The following is a 16,231-nucleotide window of genomic DNA, read 5'->3' as shown; positions in this document are numbered from 1 at the left end:
ATCTGCCAAAGACTGTGGTGTTGCTGTATGGGTAATTTTTGTTCTTAGAAAGCCTTAATGTGAATGAAATTATTCCTTAGTGTGCATTTGAAAATTCCACTGAAAGCAGTTTTAAAAAAATTAAGCGTGTCGTCTTAGAGGTAGGGGGCACAGTTCTGAACAGATGAGAAAGAAAAGTGACAGTGACAACTCTGCATTGTTCAGAGAAGAAAGGTCAACAAAGAGTAGAAACAGAATGCTCAGCCCACCCTGTATTCTTTCCCTGGAAAGTCCTCTGTGCGTCACTTATCATTTAAGTTCTTAAAATGCAGTTTTCTCCAGATTGACCATATCCTCTCTTTGGGGCGAGGGGAGGAGAGGGAGGAAGGAGAAAGATGGTCTGAGCAGATGATTCTTTCGACAGCAGCGTCCATTTGGGCCCTTGGGAGGGCGGGGTCACGGGGCCCTTCTCGCACCAGTGGTCTACAACGTTTTGCCTGCGGTTTATTAACGCTCTTTAAAAATAATTTCCCTTTGGGACTGCCCTGGCTTCTTCCTGTCGTCCCCACCCCCACCCGGAGAGCCCCCAGGCAAAGAACTGCCTCGGCTTCCTGGCGGGTCTTAGAGTAAACAGCACGCTCAGAGGATTACAATCGACCTGAGGCCAATTCGACTTTTTCCCTTTGCCGCCCTCAATTGACCCTTGACACCAGCCCCTGCTCTCCCTTCAAATGGAAAACCCACAGACACACACACAAACAAAAAACCCCAAGTCTTCCCTTCGGTTGCTACCCGCAATGACGTTTTCCCCTCGGGTCCCGCCCCTCCGGGGGCTTGGAATTTTGGGATTGGCCGAGAGGCTGTGGCGACAAGGCCCCGATTGGACGGCAGGGTGCTGACTGACAGCGGGGACGGCCGCCGCGCCCTCCCTCTCTCCCCGGTGTGCAAGTGTGTGTGTGCGGTGTTATGCCGGACAAGAGGGAGGCGACCGTGGCGGCGGCGGCTCTGTTTATTGTCCCTCTCGGTGTGTGAATGTGAGGAAACCGAGGCTGCAGCGTGGCCAACGAAGGAGGCCTTTGAGGCAGCGGCAGCGACCGGGACGACTACTCTGGCGACTCGAGTGGCTGGCCTTCGCAGAGTGTGAGAAGGACAAGGCGCCTCTGCGTCCCTGCCACGTCCGGACGCCCCAGGCTGCCCGGCCACCCTCGCGGCTCGCACCTCCGGGCTTCGGCCCCGCGTGCTGCAGCGCTCGCGGGCGGGCAAGGAGGCAGCGCCACCGCTCAGGCGCCGCCAGCGCCTCCCGCTTTCTCCTGTTCCTCAGCCTCCGCGCTAGGCCCGGGCGACGCGGCTACCGCGCCTCGAGTTTGAGGGCGGCGGGCGGCGCGGCCTCCTCGGCGGGCTCGGCCGGACGTCCGCTCCGGGTCTCCGCGATGGGGAGCGGGGACCGGCGCGGCTAGGAGCGCGGCGAGCGGAGGGGTCGGTGCGGAGCAGCGGGGGCCCAGCAGCACGCAGGGAGGCGGGAGAGGCGGCTGCGGCCTCAGGGCCTGTGAGCGGGAGGCACCAGCCATGGCCAAGTCGGGTGGCGGCGGAGCGGGAGCCGGCGCGGGCGGCAACGGGGCGCTGACCTGGGTGGTGAGTGACGGGCCTCCTGGGGCAGGCGGCCGGGGGCTTGGGTCCCGGGGGCTGCATTGTTCCCGGCGTGCGGTGGGGGAGGAATTCCGCAGGTCCTAGGGGGCGGGGGAGGGGAAAGAGGGAAATCCAGTCCGCTGAACGTGCGCCCCGTCGGGGCTTGTGCCAGCAGAATCCACCACCCCCGTGCCTTTTCTTTCTTCTCTTTACCTTTCTGGAGGCTCAGGCTGCAGGAGCATAATGTACACTTGAAACTTTAGGGAGACAATCATGAATATAACGTGTAGCCTCAGCTTCTTCTCTTTTCTACTCTGTCAGACTCTTCCAGGGCAGTCGGGCATGAGATGATGGGATGGCGATAATGCATGTGTGTCTGTATAGGTCAGCACTTTCTCCAAATGGGGTTTAAGAAAACCCTGGAGAAAGGGATGTACGTGTGTGTATTCTAAATGCAACCATTTCTGGTGCTGTTATCTCTCAAGGAAGAATGAATTTGGATTGAATTTACACTTGAATTCAGAAAGTCTCATTCAATTGAGAGCACATTCGGGATGACTTTCACAGCAGTTAATATACCGTTGATCGTCCATCTGTCAGGGTGGGATTATTAAAAGAAGCGCTTGCCCACGTCAGCATCTCAGGTGAAAAGGGGTGGGAGCCGAATAGATGTTCTGGAGGGGTAACTGAAGTGCTTAGTCCTGGAGTTAAAGGGATTTCAGCGCTCAGTTCCTGGTGGGAAGTAGAAGTAGCAGGAGCGGAGGGAAGAACTGGAGAGACCGGATTCCCACGACAGATCTATAATTCACCAGCATTTCACTTGCTCAGCGTAGAGTTCAGATTAGGGTCATTTCCTACAGAAAAAAACCCAGCTCTGTCAACTGACTAGGTGTCCCAGAGAAAAAGTGTTTCATTTTTCAGTCTATTCCCTATCCCGCACCCAGACACCCCAAGGGAACTTTCATATTGGCGTTTTTGTTACTTAATTTTTCTTCATTTTCTCTTTGTCTGGGTGAGATTTAGGTGAGTTGAGCAGTAATTGTGGTGCGTTGACGAGTGTTCCTTGTGAAAAGGGTGTTACAGCACAAAAAATATTTTAACCATTTCTGTTTGCATGCCAAGGTACTTTGCAAAATCACTTGCTAGGCTCTTATTATTGAATTTCTCCAATTTTTGTATATTATTCCAATAACATAGTATAAACGGACTAGAGCCAGGAGAGAAAATGTTAGATAATAAATTAGTGGTCCATGTGGATGGAGTTGGGGTGGAAGGGAGACAAGGGGAGAGAGGGGATGCGTAATGCAAAATAATGATTTTTAAAGTTCATGGCCCTTACCCCTGTTACTAAAGTCCAGCATCTGAAAATGAAGGTAGATAGCCAGATTGTATTGTGAGTTCTCATTCACTATTTGAAAGTGTTGAGGCCTGATCTGTGTTTCTTCTGAGATTCTATAATGGTAAACATTTTGCTCCATGCATGGATAGGTTGGCTTTAACATTTGATAGCAATATTTTATTGTACCGTTATTTAACTTTGTAGATAATTAAATGACCACTTTTTCTTTCAAGCTCAACAGGAAACTTACATAAGAAATTTACCAAAACTTGGAGGATCTCATTCAACATTAGAAAAATCCCTTTGAAACTAAAATTGACATACTGATGAAAGAATTTTTTCATTATAAAACTAATTATGAGAAATATGGGAAATACAGTATAATAAAGAGAAGTAAAAATCACTTAGTCTTTTATTTATAGAGTATATCTTGTTGAATTAGAAGTTTATTAAACAGTCACTTGGCCGGGCGCGGTGGCTCACGCCTGTAATCCTAGCACTCTGGGAGGCCGAGGTGGGCGGATTGTTTGAGCTCAGGAGTTCAAGACCAGCCTGAGCAAGAGTGAGACCCTGTCTCTACTAAAAATAGAAAGAAATTAATTGGACAACTAAAAATATATAGAAAAAATTAGCCGGGCATGGTGGCGCATGCCTGTAGTCCCGGCTACTCGGGAGGCTGAGGCAGAAGGCTTGCTTGAGCCCAGGAGTTTGAGGTTGCTGTGAGCTATGATGACACCACGGCACTCTAGCCCAGGCAACACAGTGAGACTCTGTCTCAAAAAAAAAAAAAAAAAAAAGTCACTCCTAAGTTTCTTTTAAGATTTAATACTTACTCTAAATTTAAGTTAGGTTATATGAGCATCTTCATGCCCTTAATATACGTCAGCGATCATAGATTGGTTTAATTTTATGAGAGGCAATATAGTGAAGTGGTTATGGGCTTTGATGTCAGATTGATGTAGGTTCAGATACTGTCTGCAACACATATAGTTGGTGGAACTTTTCACAAGGAACCTAAGCCTGTTTTCTTACCTTTCAAATAAGACTGCATCAAGAATTAAATCTGATATTAGCACAGTGCTACATAAAATAAATGTTATTACTGGTGAAGTTCAAGAAATGCAGACTCTGAAATAATGGATTATAGTTGCTTTTGCATAAAATATCTTTTAACTGGAACAAAAGCAAATTTTTTCTTTGCAAGAGTCGGGGGTTTATTGCAGCAGTCATCTATTTGGGAAGAGGGGTAGCTTTGCTTAATTGAAGCTGGTGTTATGATGCCACCTGCTTGAGGATAACAGAAAGAAATAAAAATGAAATTAGCCCTGATGTCTTCTTCTGGGTGTGGGAATGGGGTCATATGCCATGTGCTGCTGGCATTAACTTCTGTTGGGATGCATGCCAGTATGTGTTGTTAATGCTGTCATTGCACAAAAGTTTACCTTTCATCATGTGAAACCACAAAGCAAAATGGTTTAAGATTGGTGTTAACTTCTGCTTTTAATCATTTATTTTGCTCGTGTTTGATTTACAGTATCTATCTTAACCAAAATTTTTATAATTAAAATAAAAATCAATATAGTAAAACTATTTTGAGTTAAAGTTGACAACAGCTATAAAGGCTTCTCTGAAGCAAACATTTTCTTGAATTCTTAGTTCGTGAAGCTTTGGTTAGTAGACAGTTATAGTCTGTTTCATTCTGTCAGTCTTTTATTATGTTTAAGTGGTTGTAGTAAATCTGTGCAAATATTAGAATATAGTTATATGACTATTGATCTTTTTTCCAGTAATATTCTAACTTGGTAGATTAAAAAAAATACTGTAATGGAAAATATTAAGCATTTCAGAAAGTGGTAGCCAGAATAGTATAACAGGCCCCCCGCCATTTATCATCAAGCTTCAATAATTATCAACTCAAGAATATCCCTTTTTCCCTTCTCATTTTTTGAGGCAAAGCAAATCCTAGAATCATAATATATCATTTCGTCTGTAAACATTTCAATATTTATCTCTAAAAGTTGTCTCTCTTAAAAATATATAGAACTACAATTAATACTGTAGTTTTTTAAAAGCAAAATTTGTTGAAATAATTGTTTTGATGCTGAATATTTCTAATTAAAGAAACATGACTGTATATTTAAATACCGTTTAAAGATTTGTTTAAAGAATTTTGCTTTAATGGCACCTTATTGCAAATATAAATTCCTCAGCCAGACTTGCATAAACTATGTGCCCTCCTCATTGAAATTTATTTTCTAAAGTACCCGTAATTAGATTTGTCTCTTCACTGTCTTCTGCACAAGTCATGCTTGTTTTTGTCACTTTACCGTTCATGTTTTCCTTTTGTCAGGAGTGCCTCTTTCTCTTCTCTCTAGCAGTCTAAATCTTAACTACTCTTCAAGGTTAGATGAGAGTCTCACCAAACAAATATTTTCCAGTTTAAACTCATCTTCTTCTTTCATTGAATTTTTGTTACTCTTATGAATCAGAAAACGTAAGTCTTTTTTATGTAACTTTCATGCGTGGGAACTTTTTCTTAACAATTATTAACTTCTGAAGTCAGAGACCATGTGTTTTCCTTGTTTATGTCCTTTATAATGTTTACTATGGGCATACATAATCCATCTATTTCAGTTGTTAACAAGTTGGATAATTGATATACTAACTTTCAGAAAAGTCTTCTATCATTGGTAGGACAAGTAGCAATGTTTTAAAGATACATTCTCAAGTAAACATAATAGCAGTATTGAGACCTAGTTTTTATAAACTGTTAACTTTTCTGGATGTAGAAGTATGCTCACCTGTAGTCTCAGATCTGTAAGATACTTAGGTGGTGGCAACAGTTGCATTTTACTAAGTATGCTTTAAAAAACAAGCCTCTTGTATTTTTAAAAATATTTATACAAATAGGACCCCCTTTTAAAGAAAAGGTGAGATAGGTATAGTTATTCCCATTTGCAGAGAAGGAGACTGGCTTGGAGATTAGGTAATAAATTTTTAGGCACATGGATAAGGCGCAGGTGGAATTTAAACCAGACTTGTTTTCTCAACCATCATTTACACAGCCTTTCGTTTTAAAAACATTAAAAAAATGAAACAACTCATCTTTTATACTCTTTTATATATTCTGTCTTTTATGTGACAGAATAAAGAGACTATCAGGATATACCTATCTATTTTTCTACTAAACTTTTACTTTCACGTAAGAGGCTAAGGAGTATATTTCCTTTTCAGGGTATATGTATCTAGTATAGCATAAGAGTATGGGCTATGAAATCATATCACCTGGTTTCATAATTCAATTTCTTCAAGTACTAGCTTTGTTAGCTTTGGAAAAACGCTTCTCCAGGCCTCAGTTATCTCATCTGTAAAAAGAGAATCATAATAGCATCTGTTTCATGGAGCTCTTATAGAAGGATTAAGTAAGATTATCCATAATTCCCCTGGTGCTTGGCATATAGTAGTTCTCGGATTGGTGTGTGCACATGTGCCCTCTCTCTTTTTATTAAATAAGTTCAGTAATAAGTATTTTCATTCCTCTTATCATAGGGAAAGTGTATTTTTTTTTTTGTCACAGCAGAAATCTATGCATTTTTTTACTATCTTAAGTATGCCTTGTCTTCTACCTTCTTGTCCCTTGGTTTGGGAGGATGTTTCTGGAGGAGCATAGATGGGGTACAGATTTTCACTTTTTGCTTCATTAATGGTGGCTAGATAGTTAAAATGAACATCATGGGATGGCAGCCTTGAGGGAGAAAAGAAAGAAAGGAAATGGTACAAAAGGTTAATGTTAAGTCTGAGGGGATTGTACACAAGGTAAGAGAAGGGGCTTGTTGCTAGGCTGCCAGCCCCCAGTTCCACTCTTGTTGGCTTGGTGATGGTGTGCTTTCTGTGCTGATTGTGTGAATTGAGTGGCTCAGTTCTTTTTTAGTACCAACTGGCAAATCATCTCCTTTCCCCTCTTTGTCAGCAGTTCATTCTCCCACAGAAAAGCAGGAACTGTGGGTGATTGTCCCAAATTGCTATATCTCAGGTGACAACTCTGTGCATGGAAGAATCTTTTTTTACAGAATGATCTTGGTATATACTTATTCTGAAAAATCAGAGCTTGTTTTATTCTTTTTGGTCTGGTGGTTGAGAAGTATTTTTAATAAAGGTCAAGTCTTGGATAAGTATTAAATCTGTATTTTTTTTTGTTAGGAGTTAGCAATATTGCAAAAGTGCTGTAAGATAAGTTAATGTTTTAAAAATAGATTATATGTATTTATTTTGATATTTTTATTATAATTTAAAAAGTCCCAATAATGCATTGTTTAATTTACCAGCCAGCTTTTGAACTTGAGAAGAAGTCAATTATGGCATCATCATATGTATAAATCACAAAGAATAGAATTAAAATAACTCGTAGATATGTGTAGGCTATTTTTCTTAATATGGTGGTTATTTTACATTTTCATTGTCTTTCATTTTATGTGGGAATAAAAATTTTCCTTGATTTCATAGATTCCAATGTAGTTGGGTGCTAGAATTATTTATTATAAATAGTTTGGTAATTTGTCCACACAAATTAAGGCATCAAAGTAAATTACAAATAAATCTTAAGTTTTCAATTGTTATTAATCCTAATGCAAATTTATTCAGAATGCTCTTGGTAAATGATTATTTTTAAAGACATATTAATTTTTATTCAATGTCAAGTTCTGAGAGCAATTACTATAGTACGTGATATCTCATGTACATGTAAGAATATGAACATGTAAGAATAAGAAAAGGTTAAGTCAAAAGACTCCCTGCCAAGTATGGTGGGTGTTATGCGCCTGGAGTCTCAGCTACTCAGGAGGCTGAGGTGAGAGGATCACTTGAGCCCAGGAGTTTGAATACAGCCTGGGCAACATAGACCGTATCTCTAATAATAATGATAATAATAAACAAAAGACTGTTCTCACTGTCTAAAATGAGCATAGTTCTGTTAGCCTACAGGTGTCAAATATACATCATTGTCTTTTGTCATCTGTGGAACTGAGAGTGCTTTTATAAATATGTAGATAAGAATTTGCTGGTCTGTGTTCATTTAAGCTAATTTCCTGTTCTTCTTTCTGAATATTGTTAGCAACAGTGTTAAAACTGAAGAGCTATACGGTTTAAAGATAGAGAGAGTAATGTTAATAACTGGGGAGGCGGTGCAAAACAGATTTCTTCTTTAACCTCTCTCCTCTAAGGTCAAGAGTGTTTGTATTCATACCTGTTCTGGGAATGGGACTATCCTATTAACTGCAGGAAGTTGCCCTCTCTCTCCTTACCCTAAGATTTTGATTTTCAGTGGCCTGGACATTATGAGGGGGCAACTTTCTGCTAGTAAATAGGAGCTAAAAGAGGCAATTTTCCCAGTTTTCTATTAGAAAAGCTTATAGAGATGTCTCAGGGGAAAACCTGTGTTTGCTGTTGGTGAGCCAGTGAACAGTGCAGACTTGCTGAGAATGGGAATGTAACAGACAAATCAGACAAATCAGACTCCAATGTTAATTTCTACTTTCTACTCTACTCTACTCTACTTTCTACTCTGCCAGGGCTGCCAGTCATATTTGTTTATTTTGTTTTTACTTACCTTTTTGCCTAGATTCTAGTGAGAAAGTTGGGGCTGCAGAAGTAATAAGTAGGTATAAACAGTGCCTCCAGAAAAAGAAACATTCAGTTTTATTCTATCTTAATTATGTTTTCACATACATGGGTTAATAAGCTTTTAACATACTCCTTTATGTATTCATTGTAAAAAAATTAGAAAAACATGTATCAAAAAAGATGATAAAAAGGACCCATATTTTTACTACCTGTAGATTGTTTTTATTGATACTCTACTGGGTTTATTTCATATTTTTTTCCTATACATGCATGTATTATACATAATTTTTTTCTGACAAAAATAGGCTTATGTTTTATGTATATTCTTCTGTAGTGTCCACTAAACAGTGCAGTTTTAATAAGCTACTAAATAATTAAAACATAATTATCTTTACTAATATAAATTTTATATAAAAGCTATAGCCATAAGATTATAATTAATACAAATATTTCTAATATAGTAATTATAAACATATTTACTCAATGAAATATCCAGGTTTAAAGGTTTATATCAAGTTTTAGAAATTATTTTCATATAATTGAGAGTTGATTTGAAATTTCTACAAATGACCTCTGTTATGATATTCTGTAAATATGTATCCCTTAGTGCTTTTCATTACTTTAAATTGAATGGTACCTCTTTATTTCCTGATACTTGTCATACGATGTTTAGGAAAAATATTTTGGCACAAGATGTTTTAAGTATATAATATTTATATATTCTTCCTAGAGAAACTAACAGATAGTAATTAGACAAAGCAAACTATATTTCACATTTTCCAAGATTTTTTTAGTTGTGGTAAAAATACGCATAGCATTAAATTTACTGTTTGGCCATTTTTAAGTATTGAGTTCAGTAGTGTTAAATATGTTTACCTTGTTGTGCAACAGATCTCTAGTACTATTTCATTTTGTAAAGCTGAAACTATATACACACTAAATACTAATTCCTCCTCTCCTCCTCATTTTGTGAAACTGAAACTTTATACATACTAAGTACTAATTCCTCCTCTCCCCCAGCCTTTGGTAACTACCTTGCTACTTTCTGTTTCTATGATTTTGAGTACTTTAGATACTTTATATGAGTGGAATCATGCAGTATTAATATTTGTCCTCTGTGACTGGCTTATTAGCACAATGCCCTTGAGGTTCATCCGTGTTGTAGCATATGACAGGATCCCCTTCTTTTTAAAGGCTGCATAATATTCCATTGTGTCTATATACAACACTTTCTTTATCCATTCATCAATCAGTGGATGTTTGAGTTGCTTTTGCCTCATGGCTATTATGAATAATACTGTGATGAACATGGTGTATGAATTTCTTTGAGATTCTGCTTTGAATTCTTTTGGATATATACCCAAAAGTGGGATTGCTGAATCATACGGTGATTCTATTTTTGATGTTTTAAGGAACCACCATTCTGTTTTCCATAATGACTGCAGTATATTATATTCCCACTGTCAGTGCACAGGAGTTCCAAATTTCTCCACATCCTTGTCAACAGTTGTTATTTCCTGGCCATCTTAATAGGTGTGACATGATATCTCACTGCAGTTTTGATTTGCATGTATTATTAGTGGCATTGAGTATCTTTTCATATACTTGTTGACCATTTGTATATCTTATTTGGAGAATTGTCTGTTCAAGTCCTTTGTCCACTTTTTAGGTTATTTTGTTGTTGAGTTATGAAAGTTTCTTATATATTTTGGATATTAACCTCTTATATGATTTGCAAGTATTCTCTCCCATTCCATATGTTGCCTTTTCACTGTCAGTTGTTTTCTTTGATGCACAGAAATTTTTAAAGTTGATGTCCCATTTGTCTATTTTTGCTTTTGTTGCCTGTGCTTTCTGTGTCTCATCTGTGAAATCATTGCCCAATCCAAAGCTTTCCCCTTATGTTTTCTTCTAGGAGTTTTGTAGTTTTAGGTTGTACTTTTAGGTCTTTAATTCATGTTGATTTTATTTTTGTATATAGTATAAAGTAAGGGTCCAACTTCATTCTTTTGCATGTGGATATCCAGTTTTCCCAGCACCATTTGTTGAAGAGATTGTCCTTTCCCTGTTATATAGTCTTGGCACCTTTGTCAAAAATCATTTGGCCATTTATGTAAGGATTTATTTCTGTATTCTCTATTGTCTTCCATTGGTCTATATATTAATATCTGTCTTTATGCCAGTGCCATGTTGTCTTGGATTTCTGTTGCTTTGTAATAAAATCAGGTTTTGAAACCTGGAAGTGTGACACCTCTAACTTTTTCTGTTGGAGGATTAATTGGGCTACATGGGGCCTCTTGAGATTCCATGCGAATCTTAGGATTTTTTGTTTGTTTTGGTTTTTTTTTTCTATTTCTGCAGAAAATTACATTGGGATTTTAATAGGCATGGCATTGAATCTGTAGATCACTTTGGATAATGTAGACATTTTAACAATATTTTAAGTCTTTCAGTACATGAGAATGGAATTTCTTTCCATTTATTTTTATCTTTTTTCATTTAACAATGTTTTATAGTTTTCACTGTGCAAGTCTTTCACCTCCTTGATTTAAGTTTATTCCTCAGTTTTTTATCCTTTTTTGGTGCTATAGTAAAGGGGGTTGTTTTCTTAATTTCTTTTTTTGATTGGTCATCATTACTGTATTACACAACTGATTTTTGTGTGTTGATTTTGTATCCTGCAACTTTGCTGAAATCATTCATTAGTTGTAACAGGTTTTTTTTTTTTTTTCATAGAAACTTTTGGGTTTTCTACTATAAGATCATGCCATTTATGAACATACAATTTTACTTCTTTTCCAATTTGGCTAGCTTTTATTTCCTTTTCTTGTCTAATTGCTCTGACTAGGACTTCCAGTACTGTGTTGAATATTGGCAAGATTGGACATTCTTGCCTTGTTCCTGATTTTAGAGGAAATGTTTTTAGTCTTTCACCAGTGTATATGATGTTAGTGTTAGCTGTTGGCTTTTCATATATAGCTTTTGTTATGTTGAGGTAGTTTCTTTCTGTTCCTGGTTTAGGTGTTTTTATCAGGAAAGGGTGTTGAATTTTGTCAAATGCTTTTTGCGCATCACTTAAGATGATCACATGGTTTTTGCTCTTTATTCTGTTAATATGATTTATTACAATAATTGATTTTCATATGTTCAAACATCCTTGTATTCCATGTATAAATCCCACTTGGTCATAGCATATGATTCTTTTAATATGCTGTTGAATTGAGTTTGCTAGTATTCATTGGGGTATTGGTTTGTAGTTTTCTTGTTGTGTGTTTGCCTAATTTTGGTATTGGAAATGTTGGCCTCATAGAATGATTCACAAAGTATTTCCTGCTCTTAGTTTTTTGGGAAGAGTTTGAGGAGGATTGGTGTTAGTTCTTCTTGAATATTTGGTAGAATTTTTCAGTGAAGCCTTTTGGTCCTGGACTTTTCTTTGTTGGGAAGTTTTTGATTACTGCTTCAATCTCCTTACTTGTTATAGATCTGTTCAGATTTTTAAATTTATGATTCAATCTTGGTAGATCATATGTTTCTGGGAACTGACCCTTTTCTTCTAAATTGTCTAATCTGTTGCTGTGTAATTATTCATATAAGTCTCTTGTAATTCTTTTTATTTCTATGAAATTAACCATGGTGTCTTCTTTCATTTCAGATTTTAGGTATTTGAGTTTTGTCTCTTTTATTTAGTTTATCTAAGGGTTTGTCAGTTTCGTTGGTCGTTTTGAAAAACCAACTCTTTGTTTCACTGATTTTTTTTTTTCTATTGTTTTTTGGGTCTCTTTCATTTATCTCTGCTCTAATCTTTATTATTTCCTTCCTCCTGCCAATTTTAGGTTTAGTTTTTTCTTTTTCCAGTTCCTTGAGGTGTAAAGTTACATAGTTGATTTGAGATGTTTCTTCTCTTCATTTTTAATATTAAGTGTAGTACTGCTTTATTTGTATCTCATAAATTTTGGTCTGTTGTGTTTTTGTGTTTATTTGTATCTAGATATTTTCTAATTTCCCTTGTGATTTCATCTTCAATCCATTGGTTATTTATATAAGAGTAAGTTGTTTCATTTCCACATATTTGTGAAATTTCCTGTTTTTTTCTACTGTGAATTTCTAGTTTTATTACATTGTAGGTGGAGAAGGTATTTTATGTGATTACAGTCGTCTTAAATTTGTTGAGACTTGTTTTGTCATCTAATATGTGGTCTGTGTTAGAGAATGTTCCATGTGTACTTGAGAATAACGTGTGTTTTGCTGTTGTGCGATGGAGTGTTCTGTACATGTTTGTTAGGCCCAGTTGATCTGTGGTGGTGTTCAAATCCTCTGTTAACTTATTGATCTTCTGTCTTGTTCTATCTATAACTGAAAGTAGGGTGTTGAAATCTATTATTGTGTTACTGTTTCTCTCTTTAATTCTGAAAATGTTTACTTCATATATTTGGGAGTTCTAACGTTAAGTGCATATATATTTGTAATTATATCTTCCTGGTGAATTGACTCTTTTATCATTATCACATTGACTGCCACACTAGGAAAAAAAGTTTTTCCTTGGGGCCAGGGTGTTTTATTATGAAAATAAAATAAAAACTTTGAAAACAAAGCAGTCCTTTCTAATTTAGTGAAAAATTTGTTATTTTTTATTGTTTTCTGTGTGTGAGTTATATGCAACTTGAAAAATAGTTCACATGGCTCCCCAGGTAGAGACATGTGAACATGTCTTCACATATGTCTAACATATGCTTCATAAGGCTCTGGACTCAAAACTAGCGTAAGCTAAATACAACTCACATGGCAGTTAATGTGTTATATAAGGTCTTCTTCAGTCTTTTGTGACAGTTTTTGTCCTAAAGTATGTTTTGTATGGTATAAGTATGGTCACCCTACTTTCATTAGGTTCCCGTTTGCATGGAATATCTTTTTTCCATCCTTTCACTTGTAGCCTTTATGTGTCCTTGGATCTGAGTCTCTTGTAGACAGCATCTAGTTGGATCTTATTTTTTTATTCAGTTGGCCAATCTGTGTCTTTTAATTGGGTGCTTAATCCATTTACATTTAAAGTAATGATTGATATAGAAGGACTTTTTAGTGCCATTTTGTTGTTTTCAGTATGTCATGTAGATTTTTTTTTTTTTTTTTTGAGACAGGGTCTTGCTCTGTTGCCTGGGATAGAGTGCAGTGGTGGATGGTAGCTCACTACAATCTCAGGAGATTTTTCTGCCTCAGCCTCCCAAGTAGCGGGAACTATAGACAAATGCCACCATACCCAACTAATTTTTCTATTTTTTGTAGAGATGGGTCTCACTCTTGCTCAGACTGGTCTTGAACTGCTGACCTGAACTGATCCTCTCACCTTGGCCTCCAGAGTGCTAAGATTACAGGCGTGAGCCACCATGCCTGACCATCTTATAGAATTTTTTGTCCACCTTTCTTCCCTTGCTGCCTTCTTTTGTGTTTCATTAATTTTTTTGTAGTAACATGTTTTGATTCTTTTTACTTCACTTTTTGTATATTCTATAGGTATTTTCTTTTGGTTACCACTGCAATTACATAAAACATATTAAAGTGAGTGCAATCAATTTTAGATTAATAACAACTTCAACTGCACATAAAACACACATTTCTTTATGCCTCTGTCCGCCCTACTTTGTTATTGATGGCATAAATTATGTCTTTTTATGTTGTATATCATAACATAGACTATAGTTACTTTTTATGCTCTTTTAAAATTCTATACCATATTTAAAAGTGATTTATATAATTACATTACTAGAAGATTCCATATTTGCCTGTATTCGAGGGGGTATTCAAAAAGTTCATGGAAAATGTATTATTAAAAATTATGCATTGATTTAAAAAATTTTTTGCACCAAAATAAAATCTACTAACTTGTTATAACATGTTTAAACAGGATCTAGTTTGTGGCACTAAGAAGGATAAGAATCGATTTGAAAAGAGTCAGGGCAGTATATGAATTCTGCTAAAATTGAAGCAAGAACGAACATCAAATTTATGGTAAAGTTCGGGTGGAAGAAGTATTGAAATTGATGCTTTATGAAAAGTTTGCAGCAACAATGCCCTGAAGAAATTAGCACCTTACAATTGGATACCTTGTTTTAAGAAAGGATGAAATGATGTGAAGAAGCCCTTATTGGCAGACTGTCCACATCAATTTGTGAGGAAAAAAATTATATTAATCTTATTTGTGTCCTAATTGAAGAGGACTGGCAATTAATAGCAGAAACAATAGCCAACATTATAGACATCTCAATTCAGCTTACACAATTCTGACTGGAAAATTAAAGTTGAATAAACTTTCCATTCGATAGATGCCAAAACCTTTGCACTCAGATCAGCTACAGACAAGAGTAGAGCTTTCAATGGAAATTTTAAACAAGTGAGATCAAGATCCTGAAGCATTTCTTTGAAGAATTGTAACAGAAGGTTTTACCAACACAATCCTAAAGAGAAAACACAATCAAAGCAATGTCTACCAAGAGGTGGACGTGGTCCAGTCAAAATAAAAGTGGATAGGTCAAGAGCAAAAGTCATGGCAACAATGTTTTGGGATGCTCAACGCATTTTTCTTGCTGACTTTCTGGAGGGTCAGAGAACAATAATAGCTGCTTATTATGAGAGTGCTTTGAGAAAGTTAGCCAAAGCAGAAAAATGGGAAAGCTTCACCAGAGAGTCCTTCTCTAGCAGAGTTCTTTTCTACCACAGAGTCCTTCTCCACCACAACAATATTCCTGCTTATTCCTCTTGTCAAATTAGGATAATTTGTGAGAGTTTCAGAAATGGGAACTCATTAGGCATCCACCTTACAGCCCTGATTTGGCTCTGTCTGATTTCTTTTAGTTTACTAATCTTAAAATATCTGTAAAGGGAACCCATTTTTCTTTAAATAATGTAAGAAAAAGAAAGTACTGTATCGACATGGCTAAATTCCCAGGACCATCAGTTCTTTAGGGATGGATTAAATGGCTGGTATTGTTGCTTCCAAAAGTACCTTAACCTTGATGGAGCTTATATTGAGAAATAAAGTTTAAGGTTTTTTATTTTTATCTTTTAATTCAATTTTTCCGTGAACTTTTTGAATTCCTCTTGGACTTTACCAGGGAGTTTTGTATTTTTGTATGGTTTGGTTTTGCTATTTTTTTTTTTTTTTTTGTCCTTTTGCTTCAACTTAAAGGACTCCCTTCAGAATTTCTTGTTCAGCAAATGTAGTGGTGATGAACTCCCTTAGCTTTTGTTTACCTAGGAAAGTCTTAATTTCTTCTTCATTTTTTGAAGGGCAGTTTTGCTGGGTATAGTATTCTTCATTGGCATTGTTTTCTTTTAGCACTTTGAATATATCATTGCACTCCCATCTAGCCTGCAAGGCTTCTGTTGAGAAACTAGTGATAATATAATAGAAGCTCCCTTGTACATGATGATTCACTTTTGCTGCTTTCAAGATTCTCTTTGTGACTTTTGACAGTTTGATTATGATGTGTCTTGGTATAGGTCTCTAGATTTATCCTTGTTGGAGTTCTTTGAGCTTCTTGAATTTATATGTTCATCTCTCTTCTCAGATTTGGAAAGTTTTTCTTCATTATTTCTTCAAATGGACTGTTCACCCATTGCTTCCTATCTTCTTCTATGAGACTTTCATAATGTATCATATATGTTGTTCTGACT

At 37.0% G+C, this 16,231-nt stretch overlaps 1 protein-coding gene across 2 annotated transcripts in view; it reads left to right on the top strand.

The window, feature by feature from the left end:
* Positions 1–905: 905 nt before the first annotated feature.
* TOP2B (topoisomerase (DNA) II beta 180kDa) overlaps positions 906–16,231 on the top strand; it is a 65,817-nt gene continuing 50,491 nt past the window's right edge. For both annotated transcript variants that reach the window (XM_012644552.1, XM_012644551.1), the window contains exon 1: positions 906–1,611. In XM_012644552.1, coding sequence (XP_012500006.1) covers positions 1,546–1,611 — 66 coding nt within the window. In that variant the 5' untranslated portion in view covers positions 906–1,545. The remainder of the gene's footprint in view (positions 1,612–16,231) is intronic.

This window comes from Propithecus coquereli, unplaced genomic scaffold (assembly GCF_000956105.1).
Source record: "Propithecus coquereli isolate 6110/MARCELLA unplaced genomic scaffold, Pcoq_1.0 Scaffold214, whole genome shotgun sequence".
Classification (NCBI taxonomy): Eukaryota; Metazoa; Chordata; class Mammalia; order Primates; family Indriidae; genus Propithecus; species Propithecus coquereli.
This window is presented reverse-complemented; position numbering and strand designations above follow the sequence as displayed.